We start from the raw sequence: 18,224 nt of genomic DNA on the forward strand, positions 1-18,224 counted from the left end.
TCTATACAAACCACCCAAAAGAACAACCATACCACTAAGAACAAATTTAGGGGAGGCGGTGGCTGAGTCGACAGAGCGACGGCGCCGCCTTCAGGAGGACGCGAGTTCAATCCCCGCCCGGTGCCACCAAGCTGGGATATTTCAGCCGCCGCCGAGTGGCTTAAAACTACCCACATGCTGTCCAGAAGACCATCTATCAACCCAGACTCTAGATTCTAGGATTAAAGATGAGCTCCGGGAGGGCAGCATGAGCCAATGCAAGATGGCGCCACTATAAACACTCGCCTGCGCCAGAACGGGCTGGGCTGACCATCAGGCCCCACCGGGAAGAAGCCTATCGGCGCAATAGGCCACGACGTAAAAAAATAAATAAATAAATAAATAAATAAATAATCAAAGTTGTATAAGATCAGACCAAGATGCTTGTCCAGCTAGTGTTTGAAGGAATTCACCGAGATGACAGAAACAACAGAATCCGGCAAGCTGTTCCAAATGTTAATTACTCTCAATGAGAAGCAGGTTCTCACCTCAGTGTTACAACGAGGAACGTAAAGCTTATAGGAGTGACCTCTAGTGTTCCTATTGGGATTTCTCATCAGCAAATGTTCAAGTTTAGGGCAAAGTCCTTTTAAAAATTTTAAACACCATAATAAGATCAGCTCGAATCAGTCTGCCTTTGATCGAGTGCGGAGCTGCTCAAAGCTGGAGGTGAGGCTATGATCTGGGGGTTGCATGCGGTCTTGACTGCCGTGTGGCAGTCCGGTACTATTCCTCCTGACTGGAAGAGGGGGTTGGGCGTCCCTATCTGTAAAGGGAAAGGTGACCGCCAGGACTGCAACAACTACTGTGGTATTACACTGCTCAGTGTGCCAGGCAAGGTGCTTACCCACCTCTTGCTGATACAAATTCGCAGCCAGCTGCTGAAGTTGCAGAGACCTGAAAAGTCTGGGTTCACGCCTGGTAAGTCAACAGCTGACTGTATCCTAGCGCTTCACGTACTGGTGGAGCGCCGATGAGAGTTTCGGCAGGGGATGCTTGCAGCCTATGTCGATCTCAAGAAGGTGTTTGATTCAGTGCATTGTGAGGCACTCTGGGATCTTCTGCGACTCTGTGGGATTCCTGCAAGCACTATTGGTTTGCTGACTGGCCTGTATTCTGGGACAGAAAATGCGAAGTGTGGGGGGGGCTTGTCCAGCTTCTTTCCCGTGAATGCGGGAGTGAGGCAGGGCTGTGTCCTTGCCCCATCGCTTTTCAGCACTTGTATGGACTGGGTACTGGGCAGAGTTGTGGACCAGAGTCATTGTGGAACATCCATTGGCAATACGAGGGTCACTGACCTTGTTTTTGCTGATGATGCAGTAATCCTGGCGGAGTCGCTGGAGGTTTTGGTGATGGCTCTCGAGGCACTGCATGAGGAGGCGAAGCCCTTGGGACTTCAGGTCTCCTGGGCCAAGACCAAGGTACAGGTGTTTGGAGGCTTGCTGGATGACACAGTACAGTCTGTTCATGCCTATGAGATCTCAGAAAGTTTCACATATCTTGGTAGCGTAGTTCGTAACAATGGTGAGTCTAGCCAGGAAGTCTTACGGCGGATTGGCCTGGCCCACGGTGTTATGGACTCGCTCAACACGAGTATATGGCGTTATCGATACCTGTGCAGAAGGACAAAGATCCGGATCTTCAAGTCCCTTGTGCTCCCTGTCTTACTCTATGGTTGTGAGACATGGACACTAAATGGGGACTTGGAGAGGCGGATTGTTGCCTTTGGCAATAAGTGTCTATGCAGAATCATGGGATATCGCTGGAATGACTGTGTCAAACTGGCGACTACCCCGTGAGACTGATTCGACATATATTACCTGCGTAGTCTGTCAACACCAACTTCGGCTATACAGGCACGTGGCATGTTTTCTGGAAGCTGATCCTGCTCATCGGGTTGTGTCTGTAAGAGACAATCCTGAGTGGAGGAGGCCAAGGGGACGCCCACGAAGTTCGTGCCTTGAGCAAGTTGATAGATCCTGCCGGGAGGTACTCGGGTTGGGAAGGGGGCCTGCATGGAGACTCGCCCGGAGGGACCCCTGGGCTTGGCGTCATAGGGTGGGCAAGGCGACGCGCCCCCTGGCGTATGCCCCCATTGATTGATTGATTGATTTGATCGAGTAGAGACTTACCTGGATTTTTTTACCTGGATGACCTTTCTCTACGAGCCATGCTAGAGTAAACCGTCAGGCAAAGAGATAGCAAGTCACTTAATTGCGCAAGACAATCCCTACAAGGTACGTCACAGAACCCAATGATTTTGTTAGTCTTCCTTCTCTGAACAGCTAAAAATCTATCGCCCAAATATCCAGTAAACCACACCACAGAAGCATAGTCAAGGATTGGCCTAATATGTGAAATAAAAAACGCTCTCATAAAATCTGGAGTTCTACAAATAGTTCCCTTAGAATACTATAGCTTATGCCACTAGCTTTGCCTGCGATCTCTCTCACATGAAGATGGAACTTGAGAGAAGAATCAATCCTGACCCCAAGATCTTTGTGGTTGTAAACATCTAAAATGGGTTGCTCACCAATGATGTACTGTAAGAGAACAGGTGCATCTGGAAAATTTCTACAAAAGTTCATTCTGACACATATGCCAGTTGAAAAAGACAAACCCCAAGTTAAAGAGTAGGGTAATATCTCTCTGCAGATGAAGATGGGAAATTAAATATGTCGTCACTCGGCTCACCCACTCATTTCCTCTCGTCATGATTCAGGGTCAATCCAGTGTGTCTCTGGTTCTAGTTTCACAGGGACATGATGTGCATTGAGGAAGGCAGGAAGGAGGGAGGAGAGAGGGAGGGAGAGAGGAGGGAGGAAAGAGAGGAGGGAGGAGGGAGGAGGAGAGGAGGAGGGAGGAGGAGGAGGAGGGCAAGGGGATGATGGCGTTAGTTACGTTCTGACGTGACTGGTTAGATTTCCTAGGCTGGCTGTCCAGCCACTCAGGGACCAGCGGCTCACTGGTCGAGATTTTCTTCCCCAGCAACATTAAAAAAAAAAAAAAAAACGCTCTAAAACTGCAGTGTTGGCAGATTGGGCTATTTGGCTACTTATATTGTTGTCTAAACAGGTCTTGTCTCGTATTCAGTCATTAAAAAAACGAAAAAAACATGTTTTATATGAGCGTGTCAGAGGTGACTTCCCCATGCATATTCCTTCCAGGTTATAGTATAGATAGTACGTCGTTCTGCGGTCGCGTCGCAAGAAGTCCGATCTAAATACTCCCTTGACGGGCGGGGATGACTGTAGTCAGATTTCGAGATTACTGAGGCTGAAAATAACTTGAGGTCATCAGCAAAGAGACAGAATTTACAATTTAAACCGGAAACAACATGTTTGATATAGATAAGAAATAGCAAGGGACCAATCACTGAACCCTGCAGAACGCCGCTACCAACCTCAACCGCAGAACTCTCATAGTCGTGCACAACCACTTTCATTTCCCTACCAGTCAAGTAATCACTCAGCCAGCCCAGCAAACAGCCTTCAACTCCAATGCTATCTAACATTCAAGTAACAGTCTATGGTTCACAACATCAAAAGCCTTCTTAAAGTAAAAAAATATAACATCCACAGAAAAATCTTGATCATAGTGATCAGTAACAGTCATGTGTATAATAATTGCCCAGACACTGACCTGCCTGATCTGAAACAATACTGATAAGCTGAAAGTAATTGACTATGTTCCAAAAAGGCTGACATTTGGGAAACTACAAATTTATTATTACTAATCTGTATAGGATAAGGATTAAGCATGAACTCCCTAGAAAAAGCCCCAATGAAATGGTTTGCCATATCTGCAGCCTCAACACACCATCCGTCCTCACTATATAACGGCCCAACAGTTGGACGCTGAACCTTCTTATGACGGAGGTAAGCGTGAAAACGCTTCACATCAGGGTGACCAGCAGAGACTAAAGATCTTTCATAATTTAATGATTGACTGATGGACAATCTCTCTAAATTCTAGGGACAAGCAGCTAAAAACATACCACAACCTTAAGGCAATAGGAGATGATCTACCAAACATAGAACGAGCATCTTTATAGTTAAGCCAAGTCTGCCGTTTATAATGTTTGATGTTGCTAGGTATGCAGCGTATGCTAGTGGTCCAAGGACGCTTTTGTGAACAGGAACCTGGTTTCTTGAGAATAAAGCGGTGGAAGGTATTATACATTAAACACTTGAATCTTGAGTAAGACTGATCAATATTTAATCCCATGAATTCGATGTCCCAATCAATGTCCTTACTTTCCTTTGAAAAAATCATATCCATCATTTGAATTTGTTGGGCTAGATTCAAGGGGACAAAATAGATAGTCAAATAATACTGGAAAATGGTCACAGCCAGGAAAGGGGTCAATCAAATTTACATTTGACATTCCATCATTTTCAGTGGTAAAAATCCAATCCAATATATTGTTAGAGCAAAGATAAGTAGCCTGCTTGACCCATTGTATAAGACCTAAAGAACTAAAACAATCTAGATATTGCTCACCAAGTAAAGAACTACCAATAGGAATGTCAGTGGACCAATCAATGGAGGGCAGATTAAAATCCCCAGCCAGAATAAGTTATTTATCCTCAAACAGATTCAAGGTAGAAGATGAGAGCTATATGTGTTGTCCTCCAAAGAATTACTGGGAGGTCTGTAAACAGCCAATATAGTAACACCAAAATCAGGCAAACACACCCCAACTGTGTTGGGATCATCATTATAGGTTCTTCCAACATTAATGTCATCCCTAATTTAAACTCCAACACCATGTTTTCTTAAGTTAGGAGATTCATTTCTAAAAAATTTTAACCAGCTATACTAACAACAGAGTCATTGATATCAGAATTAAGCCAAGTCTCACACACACCACAACGCTACATTACTGTACAGCTAGGCAGTAAATCTACTAGCATACTAACTTTATGCACCAAACAATTGAAAGTCAAAAGAACAAAAGTTATAAAGAATTTTTGTACAGGGACGCTAACATCAGTACACTTGGAACTGGAAAGGTATAATGATCGTTTTTTGTTGGGGAAACAGTAATAGGACAGGCAAGGGGGTTAGGCTCTGACGACACAGAAGCAGAAGCAAGGACTGAGCCACTACCTGATCAGGTTCCCTGACTGGGCAAAGAACCCATGTCAGTACGACCAGCAGCTCTCTTTCTCCACAGCTCCTCTCTCTGATTATAAGTAAGATCCCTGGAAATTAAAACCTGTGCATAATGGGTATTAGATAACGTGTTGCTCCTTGATAAAAATTCTTGTTTCAAGCTGGAATTGGGGATTTTAGCTCTGACTAAGGAAGGAGAAATAGGTACAACATCCAAAAATTAATTGGGCCCAATCTCTCTGGCAATAAGAAAGAGGCTATGGGATTAAACTTCCCTTGGAAGCTGTCTCCAAAGGGTAGACCTCTAATAATAATACTATCCTTTCTCTTCTCTTTCTCACTCAACTCTCAATCTTCTCTGATGATGGTACGCAAATCAGATTGTCAGTCCCACTTCCAGTTGCCAGTAGTGCTTATAGGCCCTAAGGGCTTGCTAAAGGTGGTTGTGTAGTCGTTTCTGTCTTAGTATATCTAGCTGTATTTTGTTTAATCTTGATGCTGACAATGTTAAGAAATTGTGATTTTTTTCTATGAAAATGGCGACTTTACATAGTTAGTGAGTCTGCCCTGGGGACATTGTAATAGTTTTCTTCTTTCTGATCAAGGGGAAACTTCATGGAATATTTTATTACTAAAGGACTTATTTTCTTCATTTAAAGATAAATATCACACCACTCATGTGTCTGCCCATAGATGTGTCTATATACAAAAGTTTCAAGGCTCATCTTAGGAAGGTAATCAAATATTTCCAGTGCATTCAGGGAAACCTCTGGATTGCCCCCAAAATGTTCCTAGGGTACTTAGGATGCCATTTGAACAGCCAATGAGCCATCATAACATCAAGGAAGGTTTCCACAAGTGTAGAATCTTCCCTCTTAATCCTAACACAGTGGATAAGACACAACTGAGAAATTGGCTACTCCCTACTGATGGCATTGATTTGCCCATTCCACCCCCAAATCCCTCCATCGATATGCAAAGACCTTAAACTCCTTTAGTGTACTTGTAATTGTAGCAAATAGTGTACTCTGTGTAAAAAAATGAGAAGAGGGAGGTTGCTACAAGAAGGGCCTACCATGCAGTTCAGTCAAATTACACATTATAATCTTTTCATTTATTCTTTGTCATGCTTATTCCTTCTCAATTTATTCAAACCTTTTTTTATGAGTTTAATTTTGCTTTCATTTTTTTATTTGTTTAAGACAACTTGAATATTGCTTGAAATTAAACCCCATTGAAATTAAAAATAAATCATCCTAAAAAAAAAAAAAAAAAAAAAAAAAAAAATTTCATATGTTATTTTTACAGAATTAAATTATATTTTAGTAACAAATAGTAATGATAAAATATATAAATAATATGTAACACAATCAATGTGTTGGAGACTCCAGCAACCCTCAAGAAAACTCTACTTTTTTTTTTTTTTTTTTTTTCTTTTTTTGTTTTCTTGTGTTTCACATTTTATTGATGGGGGTTTGATGGGGTTTGTTATGTCCGTCCCAGACGAGTAGCCCCCCCACGCCCTCCCTGGAAAGGCATAAATTGAAGTGGCTAGTGAGCTTGTTGTTGATGATTGATGATGATGATGTAAGTGATGGCGATTGAAACTTGTTGGAGGCTGCCTGAGACAACAGAGCCTTAATTTACTAACTAGATTTCTTCATATTCTGTGTAATGCGTGAAATAAATCAAAAATCAACAAACGAGTGAAACATTTTTGCTGTCACCTAACAAAAAAAAGTAAAAGTAATGGGTATCTGAGCAGATATGTTGGGTGAGGAATGAACATTTTCAAAGAGACCTTAAGGAGAAGGAGCAGCATAGGTCAGATTCTCTCTCTCTCTCTCTCTCTCTCTCTCTCTCTCTCTCTCTCTCTCTCTCTCTCTCTCTCTCTCTCTCTCTCTTTTATTGTGTGTGTGTGTGTGTGTGTGTGTGTGTGTGTGTGTGTGTGTGTGTAAAAATAAATATAATAATAATAATAATAAAAATAATAATATTGATAATGATATATTGATATTATTATTAATTATTATTATTTTGATATTAATATAATATTAATATAGCAATATAATAAATAAATATTAAATGAAATAAATAATATAATAATAATATAATAAATAATATAATAAAATATATAAAGAGAAGAAGAGAGAGAAGAAGAAGAAAGAAGATAATAATATTAATAATAATAAATATAAATAATAATAATAATATAATATAATAATAATAATATAAAAATAATAATAATAATAATATATTACAATAATAATAATATTTGTATTATTATTATTATAATGTTAATAATATTGTGTTATTGTGTGTGTGTGTGTGTGTATTATTATTATTATTATTATGTGTATTATTTTTGTTATTTGTTATTATTGTATATATTTATTATATATATTATTATTTATTATTATTATTATTATTTTTTGTGTGTGTGCGTGTGTGTGTGTGGTGGTGTGTGGTGTGTGTGTGTGTGGGTGTGGGGTGGTGGGTGAGAGCACTGCAGGGGGTCAAGTCGCGATCCAGGGATCTAGGGATACAAGGATGTATAAACCAGGCGTCATCTTACCCGCTAATCTGAAGAGATGAGAAGAGAAGGCCTGAGCCCACCCTCCTCCTGTCACCTACCTACCCCCACCCTTGTCACCAAACGAACTTTGATGTAGTGTACTGCACCTCCCACTTCCCTAGCCAGCCAATCCCACATATTTAGGTGGAGTCAGTAGGAGGATAGCAGGCGGGGCTTCTTGGGTCAACTGGAAGCAAACGGACTATAGTTTATAGATAGTTTGAACAAGGCAGAGAGATTACTATCCAACATGCACTTGATTACTAGCCAACACAGTATGATGATTGCCTTTACATGTTTTCTGTACCTATACTATAAAATGTATGTGAAATATTGTCTCATGGAGATGCTGAGTGATTATCCATAATAACTGTATGTATATTAGGACTGTGATTACTGAACTAGGCAAGATATTTAGGCACCATTTCATTGAAGATCACCCTTAAAGTTTGAAATTTTTTGTGGTGTGATAACAAAGATTTGTGAAAAAACTAATTAATGCTAAGTGGATGAATTACCTGGGGTAGAACAACAGATTGACGGACCAGCACTTTAGCTTTCAAGGAGGATCTTGTATAACAAATTTGATGTGTTTTTACTTGTGAGTGATAGACATAGTACAGGAAAGGGATGTTGAGCACATGGAATTTATTTGGATCTTCGAAAAGTACTTGATAGGGTGCCACATAAGAGACTGCTGTGGAAGATGGAGAACATTGGAGGACTCAGAGGAGGATTTTTGAGGTGGCTGAATGATTTTTTGGAGAACAGGTAAATGAGGTCGGTGATCAGAGATGCAAGGTCCACTTGGAGGAAAGTGATCAGTGGAGTTGAATAAGGGTCGATGCTGGCTCCGGTCTTGTTGGCAATTTACATTAACAACATGATGGAGGGATTAACCTGGTAGCAGCAGGGATCACGTTTCTTAATGGTTCCTCTAAGCGAGAAAAATGAAAAAAAAAATCATCACTCACACAAACCATTTCATAATATATATATCACAGCATTTCTGATCAGTTTATGTATCATCTATTTTGAGGGGTTTAAATCATGGCACAAATTTGGCCCGTCGCGGCTACACGGTAAAGCCACAAATTTGGCTTGTCGCTGCTACCGGGTTAAATAGTTATAAGAGTTTGTTTTCTAACTATGCCAAGTTACTGAGGAAGACTGGAAGTGAAGAGGATTATCAAGCACTGCAACAGGACTTTTTTTTGCACAACTACATAACTCCATGTATGTAGTTGGTGAGGGAAATAAATTGATGATATGACAACATTTAGCAAAAAATATATATAGCTTCTAGCACTTCCTTCTGGGGCGCAGCCATAGACGGGCTTGAGTCATGCTCCCCCCCCTTGCTCGTTTCTCCGGGAGCCTTCTAGAGGCCTATGGTTGCCGGGGGAAGCTTCCAGCACAACAATATGATCACATGGTATTATTAAATGAATCAAAATTACCAATTGTTTTTTCACTGACATATCTGGCACCAAATTTGAATTCTTTGCTAGGTGGTATGGTTGAACAATCCCCATTTACAGTGCATGTTTGATATATCTTTTTTTTTTAACCACTGCTGTGTAATCTATGCCTTTGGTTTTCCCATCCCTCTCCTCCATATGTATCTACGGATAATTTTGTGCTACAGATGTGGTGTTAGCTAGGAGAATAATTACACCCTTAATTTCTAACTTGTTCTCATGCCATCCTGCTCCCCACTAAAACTTCGTCAGATGGTAATTCAATAAGCCTGGAATTCTCATTTATTTTCTAATCCTTTATGACATGGAAAACTTATTGTAATTTTCTATTTCTTTATTTGTATTTATTTTGTATGGACAATGCTTACATATGTGCTTTACTGCTATTTTATCTTTAGGTTTTGAAGTTTATACAATATCAATACTGATTTGATTTTCTTTGGCTTGCATTTTTCCAGGTCAGACAAACTGAGAGAGCCAGTTACAAGCATAGCTCATTATGACATCACCTCAGCCTTTTGTAACAAACAGTTCCTCGGATGATGAATTTGACTACCTGTTCAAGGTAGTCGTCATTGGGGATTGTGGTGTGGGCAAGACCTGTGTTGTGCAGCGCTTTAAATCAGGAAATTACGTGGAGCGCCATGGCAATACAATTGGGGTTGACTTCTCTATGAAGTCACTTGTTGTTGATGGGAAGAAAGTCAAGGTGAGTGTTAGAACTTGATTCTCATACCTTCATGTTTGGATCAAATACTGGCTTGTTTTTTTAAACTTGTAGACAGTTTGGCCTAAACTGTATATTATTATTATTTTAAAAATTTGTGATTTTGCAGCTCACTCTAAAACTTTGAAATAAAGATCTGTAAGTAACTGATGGCTCTCCACTCTTGTGGACTCTGTTCATTTGTATTTTAATCTGCACAGTAAATCACATTCTATATCTTCTCAAAAAAGGGAAAGTAAAGACTGAAGAATCTTAATTTTCACCTTTTGGAGAAGATATAGAATGTGAGGTGATATAATTTAAGGTTTTAGATGGGTGAAGATGGATTTATTTTAAATGGGTAGGTAGCAAGAGTCATTTTAACCCGTGTGCTTTGGTACGACTATTTCTGTCCAAACGTGTTAATTGTCACTGGGTTGGTGTGGTCAGTATTGTCTAATGCATGCGACCCCAAATTTGAGTAAATTGGAGGCCATATTGGTAGGTCACTCCTGGGCCAGTTGACAGCAAGAACATCAGGACTGGATACTAGCCATCACAAATGAATTTATTTTGTAACCCAAAATGCCTAAAATGATTTTTGAGGGGAAAAAAAATCAATAAATACTAGCAGCTGCATGGGTACGAGAGGAGCATGTTAACCCCTTCAATACAAGCAGACAAAACATAACCTCCATGCCATATCCTGGTTTTACAGACTACGTAGAATAGTCCAATGACCATGACGCACATACAGCGTCTCTAGGATATGGTTCGAGAGATGAAATGACTCATATACTGCGTCATGGTACTGAAGAGGTTAACACACAATCAGTGCTGTTTTGCTACTCTTATATTCACTCCATATTTAGCCGTTTCTCAGCCACTCGTAGCTTCAAGTTAGCTGAAGCAGACTGGTTAAATGAGAAGAGTAATTAGAACGAGTTAGAATATTGAGAACATGTGCTAAAACTTGCAATAATGGCTATGAAATGAATAAATATGGATACTCGAAGGAAATTGACAAGAACTGGTTCATGAATAGGGTAGTGGATTAATGAAGCAAATTAAGCAGATATGAGGTTGATGCACACACTTGAAGGTTTTAATTTCAAGTTAGATACATTTATGGATGAGGGTGGGAAAAGCTGAGTAAGTTACTTTCAAGAGCTGACATGTGTAAGCTCTGGCCTAATGTAGTTTCCTTATATTCTTGTTTATCTTTGAGGAAACAGGGTGGGTACTGGGAAGGGGACAAAGGTGAGTGACAGGCCAGAGGAAGGAAGACAAATGTCAAAATTAGGCTTTTGGGATGAGGAAGGGAAACTTTATTGATATATTTTAACCTTTCAAGTTACAATTCTTTTGTAAAACCTTATATGTATGACAAAGTCTTGACAGTGTACACACACTCAAACAGTGATAACTCAGTTAGACTATAAAGAGGCAAAAGCAGTAGTAGAGAGCAGGTGATTAAGAGTAAATCAGACCAGCTGGGGTGCAGATCTAGTGATGAGAATGCACACTGTTGGACATTTTTAATTAATGAGTTTTTGCCTTCAAAATTCAGATTATTCGGATTCAAAGTAATGGAATTCAGATTGACAGACTGCTATATTATCGATCATTATTATTTTGCTGCTTCAGCTTCTATTTCTTATATTATTGGACAATGCTGGCCATGAATATATACTCTTAATATGATTATTTGTTCTTTCCATCTGCTCACAGCTCCAAATATGGGACACGGCAGGCCAAGAGAGGTTTCGCACCATAACTCAAAGCTACTACCGCTCAGCCAATGGGGTTGTTATAGGTAAGGCTGAGTGTGTGTGTGTGTGTGTGTGTGTGTATCTAGTTATGGTATATGGGAAAGGAGCTACACTCGTACTGTCCCGTCTCTATATCTACTATAATCCAACATGGCCTTAAATTCATGAATTGTTTTTGTGTTGACCACATCTTTTTTCAGGCTGTTCCAGGCCTCCACTACTCTGTGGAAAGCTGTTCTTCATAATATCTCTTCTTCAGGCTTTTTTCATCTTTTTTCCATGACCTCTTGATTCTTTTGTATCCCATGTTATTAAATCTTCCTTGTCCACTTTCTCCATCCCATTCAGCACCCTATACACCACAATCAGATCTCCTCTCTCCCTCCTCTGTTCCAGTGTCGGTAAGTTCATTCGCTTCAATCTTTCTTCGTATGTTAAATCTCTTAGTCGTGGGACCATTTTTGTTGCTGCCCTCTGAATCCTCTCTACTTTCCTTATATTTGACTTAGTACTCAGTGACCATACTGTTGCTGCATATTCCAATCTTGGGCATATAACTGTCACAATCAGTTTGCTGTTATGAACTATGCTTCCAAAATATGTGAAACTTTCTGAGATCTTAATATCCTCGCCACAAGCATGAACAGACTGTACTGTTTCATCTAGGACACAACCCTGCCTCACTCCTGCATTCACAGGAAAGAAGCTGGACAAGCCCCCCCCTACACTTCACAGTACTCTCTGTCCCAGAATACAGGCCAGTCAGCAAACCAGTAGTCCTCGCAGGAATCCCACAGAGTCGTAGAAGATCCCAGAGTGCCTCACGATGCACTGAATCAAACGCCTTCTTGAGACTGACATAGGCTGCAAGCATCCCCTGTCGAAACTCACGTCAGTGCTCCACCAGTACGCGAAGCGCTAGGATAGGTCAGTTGTTGACTTACCAGGCGTGAACCCAGACTGTTCAGGTCTCTGCATCTTCAGCAGCTGGCTGTGAATTCGTATCAGCAATAGGTGGGCAAGCACCTTGCGTGACACACTGAGCAGTGTAATACCAAGGTAGTTGTTGCAGTCCTGGCGGTCCCCTTTCCCTTTCCAGGTAGGGACGACCAACCCCCTCTTCCAGTCAGGAGGAATGGTACCAGACAGCCATACAGCATTCAAGACTGCATGCAACCCGCGGATCATGGCCTCACCTCCAGCTTTGAGCAGCTCCGGACTGATGTTACAGGTGCCAGGTGCCTTTCCACCCCTCAACTTTGCCACAGCCTCTCTGACCTTGACCAGAGAGGGTGGGCTTTCGTCAATGGGTGGATCAGCATCCGCCACCTGCAACCCAGCAACTGGAAGCTGCCCACGTGGAGGGTCCGCCATGTACAGCTGCTCAAAGTACTCAGCCCAATGAGCTCTCTGCCCATCCATGTCCGACACAAGGCAGCCGTCAGCTGTTCGGATAGCGCTCACCTGAGAGGGAGACTTGGAGCGGAGCTTCTTCAGGGCTTGGTAAGCAGGTCGGAGGTCATTCACATTTAAATGGCCCTCGACTTCCTCAGCGAGACCCCTGACATACCTCTCCTTGTCTCTCCTCAGGAGAGCTCTAGTCCTACGTGACAGAGCCCTGTATTGGTCCTGGTTCTCAGCAAGTCTGGCAGCGCGACTCTCCTCGATATTCTCTAGCGTCTCCACCGAGGCAAAGCCACTCCTAGATCTCGGGCGTTCTCCAATGCACTCCTTGACAACTCGCAGAGTCTCACATTTGAAGGTATCCCACAGTTCTACAGGGTCCTCCAGGGTGCTGAGCACTTTGAACCGATTTGAGACTGTCACTGCATACTCCTGAGCACATGCCAGGTCCTTCAGCCTCTCAAAATGGAACACAGTAGTGTTGCATCTCAAGATTTTTCTTGACCTGACAATAAGCTCGAGTGTTGCAACAACAAGCTATGGTCAGTTCTAATGAACTCAGCACTCCGGTAAACCCTGCAGTTCTGAAGGATCCTCCAATGAGTACTTACGAGGATGTGATCAATCTCCATTGTAAAGTCAATAATTTAATTTATTTGTGGCAGAAACAGTAAGCAGATTATTCACAACACTAAAAAAAAAAAAAAAAAAAAAAAAAAAACGGTTTTGTCTGCCAGTTCGAGATTGGCACACTTGTAAAATTTGTAAAATTTTATCCATACCTGTAACAATACAGTCCCCCCCACAGGGCCCCACTGCCAACCTGGCAGCCTCAGTGCCATGCAGTCCGTTGCCAAGTGTGCTGTGTGGCTATACAAACAACATGCAGACAACATACACAGTAAATACCTATATTTATTAGGTTCATTGGTATTATTATACATATTTTTAAATTTCCGCTGCTTATAACGGAGTTTCGGCATTAACTGACTATGTTCCCCCTCAATTAGTCCACTATACTGAGGGTTTCCTGTACAGGTAACTCGATTTGGTTTACACGTTTTTGAAATCACGCGGGGTCCAAAATCCAAATAAATGTTTAATTTACATGTTTTTTTCACTTATACGCGATATTTTATGGAGTGGCCACCAGATGTCTCATGCAACTGGACTCACACGGCGCCGCGGCCACACAGCTGAGCTCAGTTCTTTCCGTGTGCCACATGAACAACAATACAGTACCCACGCTGCCCCGCTACTCAACAATAGGGGTGGGCAGGTACCGGTACCAGTACCAGTAGTAACGGTACCAGCTATACGGTACGGTACCGGTACCAGACTGCTCTGTACCGGTACCAGATGGCTCAGTACCGGTACCAGACTGCTCGGTACTGGTACCAATACTAGCCAGTCGCTCATGGTGTCCCTCATTTCTTCCTCACACGAGTGAGGCTGAGTGCCTGAGTGGATATCTCGGTGATATGAATACTCTCTCTCTCTCTCTCTCTCTCTCTCTCTCCACTGAATGAAGTGAATATTTATTTTTCGATAGAAAACTACCTCTTGTTTGATTTACATTGTTTTTGATTTACGCGACCTCTTCAAGGACACAATACTCGCGTAAATCGAGAGTTACCTGTACTTAGGACTGGAAGGGTGCCTGCATTTTGACTTTCCAGAGGAATCTTCAGGTTTGGCTTTGTAGCGTGGACAAGGCAACGTTGCCTCCCAGCGTATACCCATATTGATCAGTTCATTGATTTGTGCATCTTGTCTTTTTCATTTTTTTCCATGTCCCATTGCTGATTTATCCCACACAAACAAGGTCTTTCATATCAATTCTCTATTCCATTCACTGCATTTTTTTTTTTTTTTTTTTTTTTTTGTGTGTGTGTGTGTGTGTGTGTGTGTGTGTGTGTGTGTTTACCTAGTTGTACTTACCTACTTGTGATTTACAGGAAATGAACTGCTCTAGTGGGTCCCATCTCTCAAGTCTCAATCAGCCAAATTTTGCTTCAAACTCATTTGAATTTTTGCAATCCTTGCCTTAGCTGTTCCACTGCTCAGTGCATGTTTTGGAAAAGCTGTATATGTATCTTAATATTTTTCAAGCATTTTCAACTTCTTTTCATGTCCTCAAGTTGTTTACCCACCACATGCAAACATACCTTGCCTATTTATTCTGTCTGCTTCCTTCATGGCCCTAAACATTGCAATTGTCATTTTTTTATTTTATTAAGGATGGTAATTTCAACTTTTTCCATCTTTGTATCTTAAATCTTTCAGGCAAGGGACCATTTTTGCTACTATGCATTGCATCCTCTTGATCTTTATGCAGCAAAAGCTTTTTAATTTTGGCACTTCTGGGGCAGAGGCCTTGCCAACTTATTGGAGTGGCCTCCCTTACCACCCCCACAAAAAAATCACCAGTTTGCCTACCAGAATAAGGTGTAACCCAAGCATAGGGGGTGCCTTTTGGTAGGATTTGATAGTTTATGATTTATGTTTATCTCATTCTTCAGTGTATGACATCACCAAACGATCCTCCTTCCTGAGTGTCCAGCGGTGGATGGATGAGGTGCGGCGCTACACGCATCAACATGTGGCCATCATCCTCATTGGTGAGTTGCCAGCCCTGTGGAATGTCATACTCTTCATGCCTCCTTATGCATTCCTTTCAGCCTCATGGGTGTATAAGTATTTCTTGCTACTATTGCACATCCTGCATGCATGTCAGGAGAGTACTCATTTAGTCTGTGTAATAAGTAGGAGGTGTCTATCATATATTTGCATGATTCTGTTTTGGACTGTAATATACTATATGACGGATAGACATGTTAAATATGTTTTCCCATGGTAGTTTTACTTTAGGGCTTTTCTACCACATCTTATTATGAGGAATGATTTACAAATGAACAACTAATTTTTATCCTGCCTAATGTCTGTTGGGAAGTGTCTGATTGACCTTCATACAGCATCACTGAATGTGTATTGAGGGAACATGTAGCCTAGGTGAGGGAACATGTAGCCTAGGTGGTGACAGCTTCAGGGTAAAACTTTGGTATCACTGCATCCTGACAGAGGAGGGACTTTTCCACCTTTTCATGTAAGAAATAGTGCAGGTGCAGTGGCAGCACCAGGTCTTGGAACTGGACATGAAGTGAAACTACAGGTACCTTTCACTTTATGTGAGTATTGTGCTCCTGGTGGGTTCGGACAATGTAAATTTTGTGTATTGTAAACATAATTATTTCACATAGTGTAAATGCTTGTAAAATGTGTGTGTGTGTGTGTGTGTGTGTATGTGTGTGTGTGTGTGTGTGTATTTACCTAGTTGTAATTTTACAGGGCTTGGGCTTACGCTCGTGTGGTCCCGTTTCCGTATCTATAATTATCCAACTTTTCCTTGTGTGTGTGTGTGTGTGTGTGTGTGTGTGTGTTTTTGCTGACAATATAAATAATAATTATCTCAAGGTATCCTGGTGTTGCCCGACTGGGGTCAGTCACTGTTTTTGTTTCAGTGTCGGTCTGGGTTTGTGGTTGGCCTTGTTTGTAAGTTTGTGGTGATAAAAAAAAGTTAGAGTAACACAAGTAATCAATACAGTACTATATTCCAATGGTATAGCATTTTTTTCTAAGGTTGAGCAAATATCCCTGCCCATGGGGTGAAGTAAGTCAGTGCCATGTCAGCATCATAAAGCCATGCTGTTGGTTGTATGTAAAGTGGGCGTGAAGGACAGTATGGATTCAACTTGATGACTCAACCTTTCTCTGCTGTCCTGTGTGAAGGTCTTAACACTAGTCTCTGGAAACCTTCCTAGCCCAACCATAGCCTTGCTCCAACCCCCATCCCCCCCCCCCCCCTCTCTCTCTCTCTCTCTCTCTCAAACAAAAACTTCATGTCGGAGTATGAAATAGATGGTTATCAGATGTTTCACAAAGATAGAAAGGGGGGGAGGGGGGGACACTTTATATTAAAGACACACTTAAATGTTCCACCAACAATTCTGTTCAAACAAATAGAGACTCAGAATCAGTTTGGTTGGACCTCCACAAAGGGAAAGACAAACTAACTCTGGGGTTCTTTACAGGCCACCCAACTTTAGCAGGCAGGACACTTGTATTACTACAAGAGGTTGACAGGGCGAGCAGGAGTAAAAATGTCTGCATATTGGGGGATCTTAACTATAGGAATATAGACTGGGAAGGCATGGTGGGTGATCTAGAATCTGAGGATTTTCTGAAAGTAATACAAGATAATTTTCTCAAGCAGACAGTAACTGAGCCCACCAGAGGTAACAACATTTTAGACTTGGTCTTAACTAACAATGAGAATATGATCAGTGAGCTAGATGTTGGGAGAGAATTAGGTGGCAGTGATCACAAGGAAATTAGGTTTAACTTAGACTGGGCGGTGACCCATGAACTCAACCCTGTGTTGTTCCCAGACTTTAGAAGAGCTGATTACGAGGGGCTCAGAAGACACCTTGAGGAGGTAAATTGGGGAACCTTAGGACTAGATGAGGGCCAGATCTCAGGGCTGGAACTGGAAAGGCAGGGGAACCATGTAGAAATAACCTACAATAATTTCATTAGAGTAATAGCAGAGGGCCAGAGACAGCACATCCCTTACCAAGCACATAGGAAGGAAAATAACAACCTTAAATGGATGACCTGCAGACTCAAGCATGAGATTGGCTTGAAGAGAGGAATTTATAGGAAAATAAAGAACGGAGAAACACACCTCAGGGGTAGGTATGTTGAGCTAGCCAGGTCGGTGAAGAAGAACACCCGCCTAGCAGAGAGAAATTATGAGATTAGGGTAGCCAATGAGGCCAAGAATGATCCCAAGGGGTTCTTCAAATTGTACAGAATGAAAACAAGGGATAGAATTGGACCGTTGAAAACAAACACAGGTGAGCTCGTTGAGAATGGAGAAGATATGAGTCAAATGTTGAATGACTATTTTGTCTCAGTTTTCACGCAGGAAAATCTAACAACCATTCCGGAGAGAGTTCAGGTTTATGAGGGCGAAGAGAATGACAAGTTGAGGGATGTGGTCATCACCAGGCAGGTAGTGCAGGATGAGATTGGTAGGTTGAAGAAAAACAAATCGTTGGGCCCAGACG

General features: G+C 41.6%; 1 protein-coding gene across 2 annotated transcripts in view; it reads left to right on the forward strand.

Annotated features, from left to right (window-relative positions):
* Positions 1-18,224, forward strand: part of LOC127004836 (ras-related protein Rab-43-like) — a 56,465-nt gene that overhangs the window by 1,253 nt on the left and 36,988 nt on the right. For both annotated transcript variants that reach the window (XM_050873016.1, XM_050873018.1), the window contains exons 2-4: positions 9,672-9,922; positions 11,651-11,735; positions 15,618-15,716. In XM_050873016.1, coding sequence (XP_050728973.1) covers positions 9,713-9,922; positions 11,651-11,735; positions 15,618-15,716 — 394 coding nt within the window. In that variant the 5' untranslated portion in view covers positions 9,672-9,712. The remainder of the gene's footprint in view (positions 1-9,671; positions 9,923-11,650; positions 11,736-15,617; positions 15,717-18,224) is intronic.

Source organism: Eriocheir sinensis, chromosome 3 (genome assembly GCF_024679095.1).
Source record: "Eriocheir sinensis breed Jianghai 21 chromosome 3, ASM2467909v1, whole genome shotgun sequence".
Classification (NCBI taxonomy): domain Eukaryota; kingdom Metazoa; phylum Arthropoda; class Malacostraca; order Decapoda; family Varunidae; genus Eriocheir; species Eriocheir sinensis.